Source organism: Phyllostomus hastatus, unplaced genomic scaffold, assembly GCF_019186645.2.
Source record: "Phyllostomus hastatus isolate PE091 unplaced genomic scaffold, TTU_PhHast_1.1 phas_contig_17, whole genome shotgun sequence".
Classification (NCBI taxonomy): domain Eukaryota; kingdom Metazoa; phylum Chordata; class Mammalia; order Chiroptera; family Phyllostomidae; genus Phyllostomus; species Phyllostomus hastatus.
This window is the reverse complement of record NW_025333664.1, coordinates 26,080,001-26,098,853: the sequence shown is the minus strand read 5'-3', so window position 1 is coordinate 26,098,853 and position 18,853 is coordinate 26,080,001. Positions and strand designations below refer to the sequence as shown.

Sequence of the window (18,853 nt, the reverse complement as noted above, 5' to 3'; positions counted from 1 at the left end):
ATATTTAATGCACTTAAAACATATCCTGCATAGATGTGTAATTCTTCAACATTTGTGAACATTTTCAAACATGCAGAACACTTGATAAAAATGTAAGGCACCTGTCCAGAAGGTATCCAGCCATGTGACATGAAAAATAGAAACATTTATTGAAGAAGATACAAGATACAGGAAACATTGTACATAGGACAATGATGCTTCAGTGCCCTTCAAAGCAGGCACCTTGGGACCTCACACAGTTTTCCCAATTGCCATCAACTGCCCCATTGTATTTTCCTAATCCCATCAACAGTCTGAAATCTCTTCCCTTTCAAAGGTGATTGTAGTTTTAGGAAAAGCCAGAAGTCACAGGGCACCAAGTCTGGGATGAGTCACCTATGCAATGTAATGTTTAACCAAAACACTCTGCACAAGGAGTGCTGCATGAGCAGGCGTGTTGTTGTGATGAAGCTGCCAATCACCAGCTGCCCATAGCTGTGGCCTTCGGAATCATCCAAATAGTTTCTGTGGAGAAATGTTCAAGCTTAACACAAAATTTGATGCAGATTCATTGCTCTACTCACTCAGTCACTTTGAATGTGATAACCACACAGTACACATGCTCACTCAGTGGCATCAACTGCCCCCACTGACTACTACAGTGAAGTCATCATTGTTCATGAATGTGCATTCCAGTCCACTCTCCTTGGGAGCCAGGATACTAACCATGTTGCACAAACCATTCATGTCATATTAATAATGGCTGGATTTTTTCCAGACAGACCTTGTATATTACGTTTATCCTATGAAGACATAGTGTATTTTTCTCATATATTAAATTGAAGACACAACAATGAAAATAAACATTGTTTGCCCATATAAATTATTTTGTGTACAACCAACAGTCTGAGAAAAATTAGTCTGAGCAAACCAGTCTTATCAGGTTTCCAGATGAAAATTTCCACTCAGAAGGGGGCTGCCCAGGCTGGCTGCTCATATCTGCTGCTTGTACAGGTGGGTTCACTTTGTGAAAATCATCAAGATGTTTACTTATAAACACTTATCTGCATGATTATTACAATCCACTAAAAAGTTTTCAAAGTAAGCTTTAAAGTTTTCAAAGTATCACGGTATTGTTTTGTGCTAATAGGATGTATTACATGTGCCCTTACATAGGTCATGCAAAAAAGTAGACTAATGAAGTGAATAGTAGTTATACAAACTTAAAACATGGTAGTGGTTCTCTTCTCTGGAGTTCTGATGTTACTGCAAGCAAATCCATCCTCCCAAGACCTCTGATTGAACCACAGGTGGTATTATAGGTCAGTAGAACTTTCACAGGATGATAAAATATCAGTGAGGTGATCTGTAGGGCAGAATTACACAATAATGCCAAAGGCCAGAGCCTCAGTATCCTTACCCCTTAGTCTTTATTAAAAGTAAACAGAGATAAATGGAAAATGCCATCCTGATCCCAGGAATATCTGATTAAGGCACGAGACTGCAGGGAATCAAATGTCTTGTACTGACCTGTCACAGGCACTTACTCAGATACAAACAAGAACACGCCACACTCTTTTTTTTTTACCATCAGGTGATTCTGGCTTTTAGGCTTGGAAATTCTCTGCTTTCAGAGCCTAACCACCGGCTCAGAGCCCACAGCACTGATGTTAATAAAGTTTACAAAATTATTGATACTAAAATATCACTGCCAAATAGAAGCTGCTGCTTCTGGGCATGGAGATTTAAATAGCTTGTATCTTTTGTCCTTTAAAAACAGTATATAATAATCTAGTTTCTTTCTGTTGGTAGCCATGGAAACTAATATCCAATATTTCAGTGACTGCATAATACTAAGAACTACAGCATTCTTCAAGGGCATCTATTAATTTGCTTCACATTAAAAACCAATAAAACTAGTGACATTAAAATTCAATCTGTAGATTTTCAATTATAAGCTCCACTGGTTTCACGACTGTTTGGAGGCCAGTTGAACAGGCGAGGCCCATGGAGAGAGATTGCTGGTCAGAGGGAAATCTGGAGGTTTGTTTCTCAAGTGTCTCTCAGAGGCCTATTCATCTCCTGTTTCCTACTATTTAGGTCCCTTTCCAGTGGTGCCTCTGCACTTCAGTGTGGAACTGTTTCTTACAACTGCTCTTCCCAGAATTGGAAGCCTTAGTATGTAATTCCTGACCTTTAAAAGCCTTCTCTCTCCATCCAAGAGTCCTGTCTGTGAGGGCACATTCACTCTGAATATACCCGTTTAGACTGATCTACTTGCATAATCCAGTTTCTGGAAAGCTTAGGGGGTCTTAATCCAATTAGATTTCACCTAAAATTTCTCCAAATCGATTGCCCCATGTTGCCAGCTTCTTTCTCTTGTTGTTCCCCCCAAAACAAGGGATATAACCCTTTTCTGTCAATCCAGTTTGCTTGGAGAACTGTCAAGGTAAGGATTAGTGTGAGGCTTCCAATGACAGTTTCAGGGAGTGTGGTGCCAGGTGATGTCATCTACTAACTGAGTCTCTAGTGGGCATTCAGGACACGGCTGGGGAGCAGAGCATCTGCCATCACAAGCCTGCACCGGCAAACTACAGCCATAAGGAATACAGTCAATAATATTGTCTGATGTCAGATGGGTTCCAAACTTATTGGGGGATCACTTTAGAACGTACATACATGTCTAATCACTATCTTGTACACCTGAAACTCCACCTAACCTACCATAATTGAGTTTATGCTGCTTTAATGGGTAAAGACAAGAGACTTTCTTTTCTCTTTAATCTGTGAATTTTAGCTGTTATTTTAGAAGGTCTAAATTTCCTTCTACTTCCAGTTAGTCTTATAAAATAGGCATTTCTGGATTTGGAGAGGCAAGGATATGACTAAGATGTGATGCACTGTTTTGGAAACACATTTAAATCTTTGTATTATTCTGGGACATACTATCACATGGCTGCAGTTTTACAATGTGGTATAATTCTTGCACTTGATGGAGCACAGAGCTTATTCCCTTCAAAAAATTCATCTGATGGAAGCCTGTTCTCTTATGTCAGGTTCTCCCCAAGGTAGACTCCAAGTCAAGAATTCAGATACAAGAGATTTATTAAGAAAAAGATCCTAGGAAGTGGGAGGACAGCCTAATTCAGAGCAAAGCTATGGAAAGTCAGTAACGCCTCAGAGCATTTCCTTCCTTGAGACAAGGAAGTCGGGCTTTTGGACTCCCAGACCAGTCACTGGCCTCTGGCCAAGGGGAATGGTAGGTGGGGGTGTGGCCACAGGGGCTATAAAATTTCCAGACACTGATGGCTCTTTCTATGGGCTGAACAGCCTCCAGTATGTGGTCACGGATGCCAGATGTTGACTGCAGAGCACTCGGCCAGGGCTGGCCACACAGAACTGGGCCAGAGAGACCTGAGGGGATGTGGGTGGTACACTAACAGCATCGCCACAGGGCTGCCCCCATAGCCACACGGCCTGCTCTTGCCACCAGGCACCAGTTATAGGTCTTTCATCACATTCTGCTGCAAGAGGAAATGAATAACATCTTTGGAAAGTCCTGGGGTTGGCTTTTCATCCTCCAGCGACACATTTTCTTCTTCCAGTGGGTAGAAGCGGGCATCCCTGGAATGCTTCTGTAACACTGAGCAGCCATCCCGGTTGAGAATGACCCGGGCCATTTGAAAACTGCGGAGGGCATACTTTTGGTTCTCCTGGCCCTTCAGTTCATTGATTTTCTGAGACAGGCACTGGCAGACAGATGCGGACAGTGGATTTCCAGAGGCTGGCTGTGGATGGCCGAACATTTCATAGAATCTATCCAGAGATTTCCGAAGCTCATCATCCTCTGTGTTGGTCTCTGGCTGGCCTTTTGCAGAAGGGTCAAGCCAGAAGTTCTCAGAGGTCCAAGAATCATTTTGTATAGTATTTAGGTTACTGGTGTCTGCAAGACAAACATATCCCAACAATCAAACACATATTCATAAATACCAGAAAGCCAGCCAAGAGCAGATAATGTCTCTTTTTAACTCAACACAATTACTGCTCTTGGGTAATAGGCAATGGGCAGAATCAGATGATTTCAGAATCTGTTCCTACCATCCTGGGGTTATGTCACTTGTTCACCCAAAACACGAAAATCTTACTTGCACGTTTCAAGGGTTCTTAACCTAGGGTCCTTGTAAAAAAGTTTGGGGTGGCTGTAAACTTGGATGGGAAAAATTTTATATCTTTATTTTTACTAACCTCTACCTAAAATCAAGCATTTCCTTCTATGATGAATATGACAATAAACCCATTAGCAGCAATACCTGTGACTTTCTCAGCAACAGATCACAGCTATTTTCATATCACATTATAGTTTATTGAAGATGTTTTGAAATATCATTTATGCCCATCACTATGCTATGGACCGAATTGTGTCTCTCCAAAATTCATGTGAAAGCCCTAATCCTTAAAGGAGATGGGGCTTTTAGGAAGTTACTCAGGTTAAATGAGGTAATAAAGGTAGGGCCTCGATCTGGAAAGATGGATGGCCTTGTAAGGAGAGGAAGTTCATTCTCTCTCTGTCTCTGTCCCTCTCTCTGTCTCTCTGTCTCTCTGTCTCTCTCTCTCTCTCTCTCTCCATATGCAGGTACCAGGAAAGGCCATGTGAGGACACAGCAAGGCAGCCTTCTGCAAACCAGGAAGACAGTCCTCACCAGAGCCTGACCATGCTGGCAGCCTGATCTTGGACTTCCAGCCTCCAGTATTGTGAGAGAATAAACTTCTTTTGTTTAAGCCATCCATTTTATGGTATTCTGTTATGGCAGCCCAAGTAGACTAAGACAACTATGAAATTACCAAAGTTATTAGTCCTGACACTAGATCTTATTATTTAAGTGTTAGTTTAAAAAGCATACATTCATTATCATGCATTTGTTCTTAAAGTATTTTAATAACTACATTTCAATTTTTCCCTTGGTAATCCTAGATATTTTACTTTATACAGCTAAAAATTTTATTCTGTGAAAGGGTTGATATGCTTCACCAGATGCCAAAGGGATCTATTGTACAAACATAGCAGAGACCCCTAATGCAGAAAGTTCTGGGCATTTACACAGTTCAGACATTTCTTTCTCTGCTCCCTGCGATAATCCTATAGATTCTTCATCTCTACATTAAAATCACCACCTTTGTGTTTTTTAAAGGAAGGGTAACAAATAAACTAAGTGATTTAATAGTACACAGTAAGAGACCAGAATTGGAGTAAACTCCTAGTTCTTTTTTTTAAAGATTTTATTTATTTTATTTTTTAGAGAAGGAAAGGGAGAGAGAAAGAGAGGAAGAGAAATACCAATGTGTGGTTGCCTCTACTGCACCCCCTATGGGGAATCTGGCTAGTAATCCAGGCATGTGCCCCAGACTGGGAATCAAACCAGCAACCCTTTGATTTGCAGGTTAGCACTCAACCACTGAACCACATCAGCCAGGGCCAAATCCTAGTTCTTGATCTAACTTTCTGTACCTCTCTGGGCACTCTAATTCTTAACATAGGAATCTCTTAATTCTTTGAAACAAAGAACTTCCTTATCATTGTGTTCTAGAAAAGATTTTACATAAATAATTTATACAGTTGCTAAATTCCTTATATAGCCACCAGTTTTAGACTTTAATCTGTTATATTTTAAATCAAAATAGTATATTTTCCTTGTTTTGCTGTTACATAAGCTGCAATTAATTACTAGCTTTAATTCTACACCCCCCTGCTAACATAATCAGTAGTTATAATAAAAGTATCTGTACTTGCTAATAATGAAGAAAGTTGTGTGATTCAGTGGTTGGAGTTTTAGAGAGGAGCTGAAATTGGGAGTTTGACTCTAACTTTGCTACAAGCTAGAGATGTCTCCTTGAATGAGCCAGACTACCTTTCTGAGCTTTTGTTTTTTCGTCTACAAATGATCTCTCTTCTAGAATTTCTATGGTCATATAGGAAACAGGAAAGTAAATTATTCAAATCATTAGAGCATCCAGAAAGAATGTGGACACATGTTCTGTGAGATGCACACAGATGAACACACGGACAAGCATTCATGGACTCAGCACACAATTAGCCCAAGAGCAAAGCACTTCTCCCACCTTGAAGGGTGGGACAGAAAAGTGCAAGATGAGCCTGGAACATCTTACTGATGTAGAATGCTCACAGAATGATGGCAGCACGTCAGGGGAGAGGGTTGGAGGCTAGCTCAAAAGGGATTCTCCTGGTCAAATCTGGAACAACTTCAGCATCAAAATAAATAATAAGAGCAACAGATCAGAACCCATTTATCAAAGCAGCTCGATGAAGAACAAGATATTTACAGGTCTCAGAGTACTTCCCCGTAAATTACTGATTAGTTACAAAGGGGAAAAAGAGTAAATGTTGATAGTGGAGAAGCCTCGCAAATATACCTCCATCACGTGATCTAGGTGAGCACCACCACAACGGGATAGAACAAAATCAGGTGCCACCTGACCGGACGCAACAGGAAGACCCAGCATCTCTTCTCTAATAGTCCTGCTAAGGATTGAACCCACCTCAGAGAAAGTGTCAGACAAAACCAAACAGAGGGACATTCTATAAAATGGCTTATACTTTTCACAAGTGCCAACGTCATGAAAACCAAGGAAACACTGAGCAACTGTTCATGACTGAACTAGATTAAAGAGACACGACAACTAAATGCAACACATGATTTTCAACTGCATTTCTTGCTATAAAGAACGTTTTGGGGGCCACTTGAATGGGGGCTGGGGATTAGATGGCAGTAATGTCATCACTGTTAATGTCCTGATTTTGATGGTTGCAACGGTCTTGGGGTGGTCAGGCCAGAGGACAGGGGCTGAGCCAGGTCATGGAAAGAATGAAAAGAGAAGGGAGCCACTCAGCAGTAACACTGGGAAAGTTGGAGATTTTCTGAACCTGCCCACCCAAAGCAACCATTTACATAAGACATTCCAAGTAGCATAGCATGTACTTATTAGGTAACTAATCAATAACTCTGATAGGCCAGATTGTAAGTTTCCATCTGAGTTTCACTTCTGTATTTAATTTTTGAAATTAGGTGTCCTAAATTCAGTGTCCAAAAGAAGCCAGAAAACTAGCCTGTCTTCTGTATTTTTTCATGCAAATGTCAAGCAGACTGCAACTCATCTTCAAAGAATCCCCCCTCTTCCCCTTTCCAAAGAGCAATAACAATATGGATTGAGTCATTCATCACTTCTTTTGAACACTGCCTCCAGTTCATTTCAGTCTTTGATATCCTTTTAAAGTTTGCTTTATGAACAACTACAAAGGTATCTCTTTAATCATGTGGCTGGTCTGGACATCACTGTCTCTTCAGCAAATAAAGCTAATTGCTTCTTTTTTCCTGATGCACCTAAATGTGGACGGAAGGATGGATCTTTGATAACTCGCTCAGCTCCTGCTTAGTGGTGCATCCTCACAGGTATATTCAAGCCTCACCTTCTTCTACCTCTTAATAGACCCCAGACTTGTAGAGCTCTCAGCTTGGGACTGTAATGTCTACTCTAGGGAGACACAGGGGATGTTTTTGTGTGTGTTGGAAAGGGCTACTTGCATTTAGTGGCTAGGGTCAAGGGTGTAAATATTTTACAATGCAGAGTAGCACTTTTCAACCAGTGTGCCACCAGAGTTTTTAAAGCATGCAACCCTGATTATTTATTTACTCAGGGGCATTGATGTCTTTTCCCCTAGACTGTCAAATTTTTATTTGACAATGACAACATAGCCAGCACAACAACAGCCACCCGGTGTGAATGAACCAAAATTGTATCTATTTTTTGTCAGACTGGCAAAAGGGAAATTTTTTTTGTTGTGCCACAGAATTTCAGTAATTAGTTTGTGTGTGTCATGAGATGACAAAAGTTGAAAATCACAGATGTAGAGGATAGTTCCATACAACAAAGAATTATCCTTTCCCCAAATTCCAGTAGTGTCCCTCACTCTCTTGGGAACTCTGGCTCAAAGGGTGGATTCTGGAGGGGAGTGGGAGGTGACTGCTGAATCCCACTGAATGGTGATACACTGATTTGCTCTGAGCTCCCCCTTGTACCAAAGGGCTTCTTGCTGGCACCCATTTGCACTATGCATTCCTCCCTTCTCACACTGAGATCCTTTTTTTTTTTTTTTAACACTAAGCAAGGGCCCAAGTATCAACCCTAATTCTGGCATTATTTAAATTGGATGGAACCTCCTTTTTTACTTCAATAGGCTTTCCATCATGAATACAATCTCTTTAGGAGTTAAATGGCTAGAAAAGGAGGGCGGGGCTTCCCAAAGCTGCTTTTGCAATGTTATTGCAAGGTCACCATCTCCCAGAGCATCTGTTTGCTAACTTTTCTTTTGACCAAAGAGAGAAAACATACAGCTATTTGAGATTCTCATAAACTTATTCTTCTATCTTTAGGAGTTATAGATGCTAATTTGAGTTCAGTCATCTGAGATGGTCAATTAGTATGGAGCATTTGAGATTCGTGGTTGTGTTCTGTGAGAGACACCATTAGCCCAGATGTTTAATGGGGGTTTCTTCCAGAGAATCTTCATGGCCACTTCTGTGGTTGATAAATGCACAGCAGGATTTTATCTCTGTGAAACACTGTAGCCTTCAACTTTAACAAGTTTCCTCGAAATGGATTTGATATTTAGAATTCTGTCTCCTCCTTGCATTAGCATCAATCACTGCCCACTCTGCCTTATTTGTGCAGTTTCTTTTACTAACAACTGCTAACTGGAAAAAAATCTATGGTTTCAAGATTGTACAGAGTTGAAAGAAATCTATGACTTAATTTAAAAATATATAGAATTATCAGGATTTAAGGAATATGTGGCTTGTATAGTCTCTTTCTATGTTGCTCAGAGGGGAAGCTGCCTGCCCCTTTCTCTGGACACTGCCCAGCACACTTCTCAGACAAATCCTGCTGCCTTAGCTTGTCTGTTGGAGTCTGTCTGGGTTCTCTGCAGCTCTGAGAAAAATTCATGGGCGTGAGAACAACAAGGTGAACCGGAGGGGGATGTCCTGATTATAAATGGTCACATTAGCACTCTTTGGCTGCAATGACTTCTCTCCTTTATGACAGCAGTCGGACTTCAGAGGCCTCGCACGTTCTCTGCATGGATGACGCTACCATTTTTGGCCTAAGAGGGTCTCTGGGGGTCCTGCTCTCCTAGTCAACATCTTCCTACTCCAGATCTCGCTTTTCCTTCATCTCCTCTTCTATTTCCCTCACTCCTGTCTTCCCACTGCATAGAGGAATGAACAAGATCAACAAGATCAAGCCCTCTTTCCAGCCCTATAGCCTGCATGAAAGTCTGACCATTGCTCACACCTCTGCATCATTGCCTTGAAAGATCTGGCTTCTTTCTGATCCTTGAATGCAGCACCAAAGCTCCCTCTTCGGAACCTTTGCACTGGCTGTTTCTCTGAGTGGAACACGCTTTCTCCACATATCTTCATGACTGGTCCCCTCATTTCCTTCAGGTCTCTGCTTAGATGATACCTTCTCAGTAAAACCTTCTGTATCTGTCAGGATGGGCTAGGTTATGCTACATAACAATGAAGTCCCAACTCTCAGGGGAGTAAAACAAGCAAAGATTTTTTTCTCCCACCCCCAGCTCCATGTCATACTATGAGTAGATCTGTATCATCCCTGTCCTTACCCTGAACCCAGGCTGATGGGGCAGCCATGGTCTCAGCATTGCTTAGTAACTACAACAGAGGGAAAAGAGCATGGTGAAGTAGGCAGTGACTGAGAAAACTCTGTCACTATGTTTATATATCATTGGACAACGTTAAATCATATGGCCTAGCCTGATTTCAAAGAATGAGAAAAATTCCTTGAAAAATTCTCTTATAGGGAGAAACAGAGAATAACAGTGAATAATAATTCAATCTACCACAGCTTCCCTGAGCATACTATTTTAAATTACATTTTCCTTACTCCCCTAAAGCCCTGGCTATCCCTATCTCTCTTGTCTGCCTTATATTTCTTTATAAAAGTAATAGCATCTAATAATATATATGCTTTGTTTATTATCCATTATCTTCTACTCAAGGATTTTTGTCTCTCGTATTATCTGTTGTACCCCCAGGGTCTAAAACAGTGCTTAGAACATGGTGGATATATTCTTAAAATTTTGATGCTTTGTTTTATTGATGAGGCATAATATATGCCTCATTTCAAAGGCATGTATTTCAAAGGCATAATATATCTGTAACAGATGAAGAACTCCTATTGTATGTTTAATAAACCCATAGTCCCATGCATTGAGTACATTTGTGGAATACATAAATGAGTGAATGAAGTCAACATCAATACACTTTTGAATGAGACATGTAAGCAACAAAAGTATTAGTAGCCAAATACATATCAATTCACAACACCCATACTACTCAGGGATATTCCTAAAGACTGACAAGGCTTAAAGGTTTTTTAAGGACACTTGAAAAACTTTATGAGGGCAATAAAGAGCAAGGAGTTGCATACAGTATAAAGAAAGGTGATGTGAGGAACAAGACTCCATCTAGATCTGTACTATTCATACAGTAGCCACTAGCCACATGTTGCTGTTGAGCACTTGAAAAGTGGTTAGTCTGAATGAAGACAGAGGTGTAAAATTACACCAAATTTCCAAGACTTTTTATGAAAAAAAATAATGTATATATCACTAATAATTTTAAAATAATGACTATAGTTGAAATGATAAATGTTGGATATATCAGGTTAAATAAAACATATTATTAAAATTAATAGTTTATGCTTTCAAATACCAGAAACTTTAAGTGAAGCTCACACATTTCTGTTGGACTACAGCTGATCTAGACATTCTTTATAGTTGTGATTTAAGAAAGCTTTGGCCCCACAATTATCTTCCTGAAGGTTTGTGGTGAAGTCCTGGCAATTAAATGACATTCAAAAGGCAACTAGGATATAGATTTGCTATACTGAGGTGTCCCACACAGGTTAGAGAAGCATGAGCTCTCCATACCTGCTGGTCATTACTGTGTTGTCCTGTCTTTGTCCGCTGCCCCTGGGCACCACTACTGCACGGAAGCAAGAACCAGCCTTGTAAAGTGGCCCAGTTGCCTCTGCCTTCAGACTAAATAATTATAAACCATCCACTATCCAAGATGGCCAAGGTCTAGGAGGCAAAAGTCAAGTAAAGCTGGGATGGCGGGTAATGCCGGGACTGGCAAGATGAGTCATCCCCAGATGGTGAAGCAGAGGGGGAAAGCTACTCCAGTGGGGAAGGCAGGGAGGCGGTCCAGAACCAGAGAATTCTTACAAGAGAGGAGAGGCTGGGTTAGGCAGTAGAGGACTTGGGTGTCTCACAAAGAAACCAGGCAAACCCTTCTGGTAATTTCCTGCTTTGGTTATTCCTTACTGTAAATGTACACTATCACTAGGGTGACTAGTATGCACTAGGGTGACTAGGAGGTTTGCCAAGAACAGCCCAGGTTTATGCCTGTTGTCCCAATTAAGTATTAGCAGTCCTGGGAGCATTTGAGATCTTGCTTCCCAGCATGTTATCCGTTTGGCTCATAACCTCTTATAAAATTCTCCAAAAATATTAATAGCACCCTCTTTCACTCTCATAAGGGCTCTGGGTTGCAGGCTTCATTATGTGTGCACATGTATCATGATTACATTACATATGTAATCTGATGCTGTAGGAGCAGGGCAGATATGCCTGGGTCAACAGGGAGAACTTCCGACCCCATAGCCCTGAGTCCAGAAGGCTTAGTTTTTTAAAAAGATTTTGTTTGTTTATTTTTAGAAAGGGGAAAGGAGGGGGAAGGAAAGGAGAGAAACATCAGTGTGTGGTTGCCACTCGAGCGTCCCCCACTGGGGACCTGGCCCACAACCCAGCCATGTGCCCCAACTAAGAATCGAACTGGTGACAGGCCAGCACTCAACCCACTGAGCCACACCAGCCAGGGCAGAAGCCTTAGTTTTAATGGCAAAAATAATCTCAGTCTGAGGTTTAAACAAGGTGTCCACCATCTTTTGTTTATTTTGTGTTTTGCTGAAACTTCCATAGACTTGTTGTACTGTACTCCCTGACAATCCTCCTTTCCTTTCCCCTCTTTTACATATGATGGTATTTCTCCTTCCCCTTGCTGTCTGAGAAAATTTTGGTTTCTGCCCTGAGATGAAAGAGCCTCTATTCATTCCATCCCATTAGCAACTCCCTTGATCCCTCTTTCTGGTTTTATCTGGCTATCTCCTTCCCCCTGCTACATAACACCAGCATTGAAATGTTAAAATTCCTTGCTTCTTATTTTATTAAAACCATAAAACTAATGACAAAAAAAATCAAATAAGCTTAAGCCTCCTTTCGCCTGATAGTTACCCTGCTGGTTTGCACATTTTGTTCCTTTAAAGGACAAAATCCACATACTTACAAAGGGGGAGGGGGGAAGGAGTGATATCAAGACATTTAATCCAAATTAACACTTCAAAAGGATGTAAGGTCTGGTCAGGTGCTTTTGAAACTGTAGTCTCCGTCTGTCCTTGTTTACATCTGAAGCTAAAACCGAATGACTCACCCCCAGGGGAGGTGGCATATGCTGCCACCTCCATCCTAATGACTAACAGTTGCAACGGGCAGAGGACAGGGCCCTCTAAAATGCAACTGCTGAGAAAGAAAATGAATGCTGGAAAAAAACAGGTACGTGTGATTGGGGAACAGCCCTGTAGTCAGGTGCCCAAGCGATCTGCACTGTGGGATTATAAACACTCTTACTTTTACCTTGGCATATTATATTTTCCTTAGGAAATTAAAATGTTCTGAAATTTACAGGGAACTATAATATCCAAGTTTATAACACTCCAAGTCAACAATAAAGATACCATATTTGCTTTTTTCTTGTTAAAGAATGAAACATTTCAATCAAAGTTGACCACTTATACATATAAATTTATTCTTTCCAGCCCATTTTTATACCTTTCATATATATATGTCTCCATAAGCAATAGTGTTGCTTTGTATGTGGTGGTCATTGCAATTTTAATTTCAGTATACAAGTTTTGCTTTTTTCACTCAACGTTACAAAATTTTACTTCTAGCCATTGTTGAAATATATGAATCTGCCTTATAGTATTCTAATATAAGAACATACTGCATGATTTTTCATAATTCTCTTCCTGGGTTTTCCCGTTTCTCCACTGGTTTGTCAAACCCTGATTCTGTCAAACGTTTCAAATAGTATCTTCTTATCTGGGCTCTCATTTCCCCGGTTACTTTTATGCGTGAGCTGTTTTTCATGTACTTACTCATTGGCCATTTGAGTTTCCTATACTGTGAACTGTTTACTCATATTCTTTTTTTTAAGATTTTATTTATATATTTTTAGAGAGAGGGGAAGGGAAGGAGAAAGAGAGGGAGAGAAACATCAATGTGTGGTTGCCTCTCATGTGCCCCCTACTGGGGACCTGGACTGTAACCCAGGCATGTGCCCTGACTGGGAATTGAATCGATGACCCTTTGGTTCACAGGCCTGCGCTCAACCCACTAAGCTCCACCAGCCAGGGCTACTCATATTCTTTACCATTTTTCTATTGGGTTTTGTCTCTTTTCTCTCTTTAATGGCTTATGAAATGAATTACAAAGAATATAATACCTGTGTCTTACTTTTCCTCGCTTCATCTCTCAGTCTGAAGGGGATTTAAAAAGAATGCAAGAATGAAGTGAAAAACAGACCTCTTAAGAAGCCTCAAGATTTGTTTTGTTTTAATGGAAAATCTTCTCAAGCAAAAACCCAGATAGTGCCAGCTTATCACTTCCAAAATGTGATGCTGTGTTTCTACTCCATTTGGTAAAAAAGTTATGCACCACACTGAGTCCAGGGGTGGGAAAACACCCAGGCGCATCTAGACAAGAGGACTGAGACAAAGGCCAAGTCTGCAGAGTCACTTGATGAAGGGACTGGCAAGTAGAACTGGAAACGGCTAATCTCATTGACTATATTTCTTTTTTTAATAGGCTGTTATTTTTAAAAAGATTTTATTTATTTATTTTTGGAGAGAGGAGAAAGGAGGGAGAAAGAGGAGAGAAACATTGACTGGTTGCCTCTCGCAGGCCCCCAACTGGGGACCTGGACTGCAACCCAAGCATGTGCCTTGACTGGGAAGTAAACTGGTGACCTTTAGGTTCTCAGATAGGTGCGAAGCCACACCAGCCAAGGCTAGTTTTCTTAATTAAAATGATCTTCATCTGGCTATCATCTGCTATAATTAGGATCAGTGAGAGATTTGCAGGTTGGTGCTTAGGAGCCAGGAAGTGGAGTTCAGAGCCTCCCTAAACTATTCAGATAATCAGTTTAGGAACCACAGGTTTAGATCCTAAAATTACTTAACAATCCTTTTCTTTACTATGAGATTGAGGCTTAGCCTGAGGCGAATTTAAAATGGCTTAGTTTTGCACTTTAAGCAGCAACCAGTTAAAGGATCAGAATCGTACCCTTCACAGCTAGGAAAGTCATCAGGAATTATCTGGTTCAACGCACTTTCTGGACCAGAACCTTATAGCTAGAGTTGGAACAAGAACTGTGCCCCCCTGACCCCACCGAGCCCTAAGAGGGGACAATGAGGCAAGGCTGTCAGACAAGGGGGCCCAAGAGACAGTGCCCTTTAGCAGTCACTTGGAACTAGGAGCTTCACCAAAACCCTTGAAGCAATCGTTTCAAATGTTGCCTCCAAACGGTTTTTTATGTTTCATTTTACATAGGAGGTCTCGGCAGATTTGTGTCATATCCTAGCCTAGACAGTAAGGAACACTTGTGAGTAGAGAGGAAAAGCAAATGATTCAGATGGAGGTTGCTATGGCAACATATTTTTTTTTGGATAGGCTGTTTACTTCAGCAGAGTTAAGTTAAATGTGAGCAGCTAATTAAGATGATGCTTGCAACTTTAACCTTAACCTTCACTATAAGAAAAAATAAGCAATTTAAAACTGCTACTTAGAGTGTTGCTGGAGACATGTAGCAGGGAGATCATTCTCTGCTGGGAAAGCAGAAACCTCATCCTGTTTCCTTGAAGAGGAATGGGGACCTACTCACAAGCTGGCCACATCCACAAGTCAATATTTCTTAATTTTAAGATTTAAAGAGGAATGGAACCGAACCCCTGTCAGAACAGTGCTTGTTGCAGTGCTGACCTCAGCAGTGAGACTTTCTGACACGGGGACAGACAAGGACAGTCTGACATTTTTCTATACACAGTAGAATCTTTGTTAGATGAGTGTTTGTATAAATAGATTTCACTCCACATCAACTTGACGTTAAGTACGTCTATGAAGTAACAGACTGAATTGTAAGCCAAGACCCCAGAATGTAAACATATAGCTAAGTGCTTCCTCTTCCAAGTATTGTGAGTGGGGGTTAGGGGGAGGGAAACTCTTATTTTAAAACTGCAGCCACTGCTGAGAGCATGCTGGAGTCTCTTAGGAAACATGTTTATTCCCTCTGGAACTGTCCATCTTCTGGGCATCCTCATGGGAGGCAATCTCCATCCTCAGTGGCAGAATTACCTCTTTGGAAACTGTCAAGAGACATTAGGAGTGAAATCTGATAAATAATGTAGGTGGTCAGGCAGGGTAACATGGCATGGGTAAAAAGCAAAGTTTGGAACATAAATGTCTAACCACTACACTGTACACCTAAAACAGATAAAATTATTGTATGTCAATTGTGAAAATAAGAATAATTTTTTTAAAAGAAATATGTATGTATAAATATTATACACACACACACATACATGTAAAGTCAAGGTTTCTCTCCAAAAGGAAATTGCTCTTCTTATGTTTCATGAGTTGGTTCTAAAAGCAGTTCTCACAAAGGAGTTGCAAAACCAGTTCTGAGCCATGGCAGACAGCATGGTTTCATTGTGCATATACATTCAATTTTGTTACCTTAAAGGACAGACCTAACATGGATTTAAGTTCTGGCCTTTGTAAAAAGGCTCATAGCTGTCGATCAGAAAGCTCAATGCTTCTATCCCGATAGATGAAATGCTTGTGAGTGTCAGCTTTGCATTTACAAGGCTAGGGTTTGAGTACTAGCTTGGCCAGCCATTTACTGGCTATTTGGCCTTGGGCAAGTTACTTACCATCTCTGAATCTCTGTGTCCTCACCTGTAAATGGGAATAATAACAGCTCCTACTTCATAGGCCTGTTGTTAGAATTAAATAATCTATTAGCATAAAGCCTAGCACATTGTACATGCTCAATAAATAAAAGCTACCTTATAATTATTAATGTAGTGACAAGAGTAGTATCAGCAGCAGAGTTGTTATATGTAAGTTTAAAGGTCTTGGCCACTTAACATCTGGGATTTTTAAAAGTGGATTGCAAATGCTCCTCTACGTCCACCATACAACGCACATCATAAGGGAAGTCTGGATGAACAGGCATTCATTCTTGACTAGAAGGAACATCTTTTTTACCAATAGCTGCTACCCTATCCTGGCTTTCAGAGTGGATGCAGTGAGTCACAGTGAACATTACCCATCTCACAGCAGCAGCAGGGCTATGACTACAGAGAGGTCCCAAGTGTACGCTCTGCAAAGCAAACATGATTCCAGAGTGGGTGGAAACAGCAGGTGCCTCCGTGTGTGGGAGTGTCAAACACAGAAGCCCAGGCTGTGGAGCCCTGCAGCTGTCCCCCGCCACGCCTCCCCAAGGGCAAACGGCACCAGAGTGTAGGAGGGACTGGAATGACTCAGTCTCCAGGGAGCCTGATGGTGGTGGTGGTTTTTGGAAGTTGATGGAAACGATAAATCAAGCAAACAGCTTCAGGGAAAAGTTTAGGTGAGTAACTATATTGAAGAAGGAGAAACAGGCTGCATTAAAAAAAGATTGGGAAATTAGGTAGAAAAGATCTAGGGTTCACAAAGTGACTGCTGGCTGAATCAGACTGAAGTGCTGAGTTAAACAGGTAAGATGAGACTGGAAATAAAATGAGAACAGGTACAGGACAGAACTTTCAATCTCCTTCCCTCTCCCTCTCTTCCCCCACTTACAGTTGAATCTGGAAAAGGGCAAGGATTTCAGCTTTCTCTCCTGGCCCAAAATCTTCAGAGAACATGGAGAACTCAGAGAAAATGGAAGAGTCCACAAACAAAATTTAAAATAGCATGATATGATACAACCTATGCAGAAAAGGCCTCTAACCAGCAGAGACTCGGAAACGGGGGCTGCCAGGATGACAGCAAACGTGGGACATGAAGGGTGTAGGATGTACTTGTGCTGAAAGTGTTTCTAACATGGATTCTTAAAGGCTAGAAGTGGGAGCAAATGTGGAATTGAACTTCTACCTTTATAAGGATACTTCTAGGCAGTGATAGTTACATATTTTTGACAGATGAATATGGTGTACAGGATATTATGAAAAGCCTCCCTGTTACCAAATATCTAAAAATGCTGGGTAAAATATTTGAAAAAATTTTTAAAAACCCATGGCTGAGCTGGAATAACATAAGTAAAATCCCTAAAGACCAAAAGCAAGATGAGAGCAGGCATTCCAAGAGGTAAGTGAATCTAGACCTAGCATGTCGGCTTCAATGGCCACACAGGGGTCGGGACACATGGTCTAGGGTCCTGGTAGGATGAGGTGCCTGACAGGAGACGACTGCACAGAGCTGGGAGCCCTGAAGTGCACCCTCTGAGAAATGATGGAGCAGAAAAATATGGGTGCTTTGCAAAGGGTCACAGGAAGAAAACTTGCTTGTCTCGGCTTCGGCTCTGCACAAAGAGAGCCACAGAAATGTCTTGCCTAAGATTTAACCGTAAGCCACACGTCACATATGTTTGTGGCCTCAGTTGAGGTCCCAAAACCTCAAAGCCAGGTATTTGTGTTAATACAGTTCCAGATTGAGGTGCCCTCCCATGGTTAGAGAAACCAAGTGCAGATCCCCTTTAGAGAAGTGCACTGTCAACTCAAACCTCAACAGAAACCCTACACATAAAGTTCCATTGGACGTGAGCTCTCAATAAAAGCAATACTCACAAAGTATACTCTGAAGTGAGACACCTTCATTGTGAGTGAGAAAACAAAAAGAGCCAGCCCCAGAACGGGACATTAAATATTGTAGTTAATGGACACAGGACACAAAACAAATATGAATATGCTTAATATGTTAAACAATACAATAGGGGATAGAAACTTTACATATGAATAAGAGACTACAGAAAGTGAACAGGTAAATTAGAAAAGGAAACAAAAGTAACTAGAAAAATGAAAAATTATAATAACAGTTGGGTAAAACAAGATTAGACACCACTGGGGAAAAAATTGAAAATAGAAGACAAATTTAAAGATATTATTCAGAATTTAGCACAGAGAGACAGCAGTGGAGAAAACAGCACAGAAATAAGTAAGAGATGCAAGTCAAAGCCGGATGGCCTACTATGCATTAACTGGAGCTGCAGAGAGCGGCAACTGGGATTGCAGAGAGCGGCAACTGGGATTGCAGAGAGCTACAGCAGAACAAATAGGGGAAAGCAACGCACAATGAATTAATGGGTAAGAACTTCCTAGAACTGATGAAAGCATGGATTCTCAAATTTAGCAGTCACAATGTTTTAAAAGCAGGGTAAATAAAATGAATTCTATGGCCAGGCACAAGATAAAACTGCAGACCATCAAAGGCAAAAAATAAAAATCCTAAAACCACCTAATAAGAAAATATAGATTACCTATAAATGAATGATGGCTAAGTTACCTGCCACCTCAATAGCAGCGCTGCAAGCGAGAAGACAGTGGAACAATATCTGCAAAGTTAACAGAAAATGGCCAACCTAGGGCCCCACAGGAAATGGTGAGGAAATGAAGATAT

General features: G+C 40.9%; 1 protein-coding gene across 1 annotated transcript in view; it reads right to left on the bottom strand.

Moving 5' to 3' along the window:
* Positions 1-3,066: 3,066 nt before the first annotated feature.
* SHLD1 (shieldin complex subunit 1) overlaps positions 3,067-18,853 on the bottom strand; it is a 68,047-nt gene continuing 52,260 nt past the window's right edge. Inside the window, exon 3 of the mRNA XM_045832866.1 lies at positions 3,067-3,922. Coding sequence (XP_045688822.1) covers positions 3,480-3,922 — 443 coding nt within the window. The 3' untranslated portion in view covers positions 3,067-3,479. The remainder of the gene's footprint in view (positions 3,923-18,853) is intronic.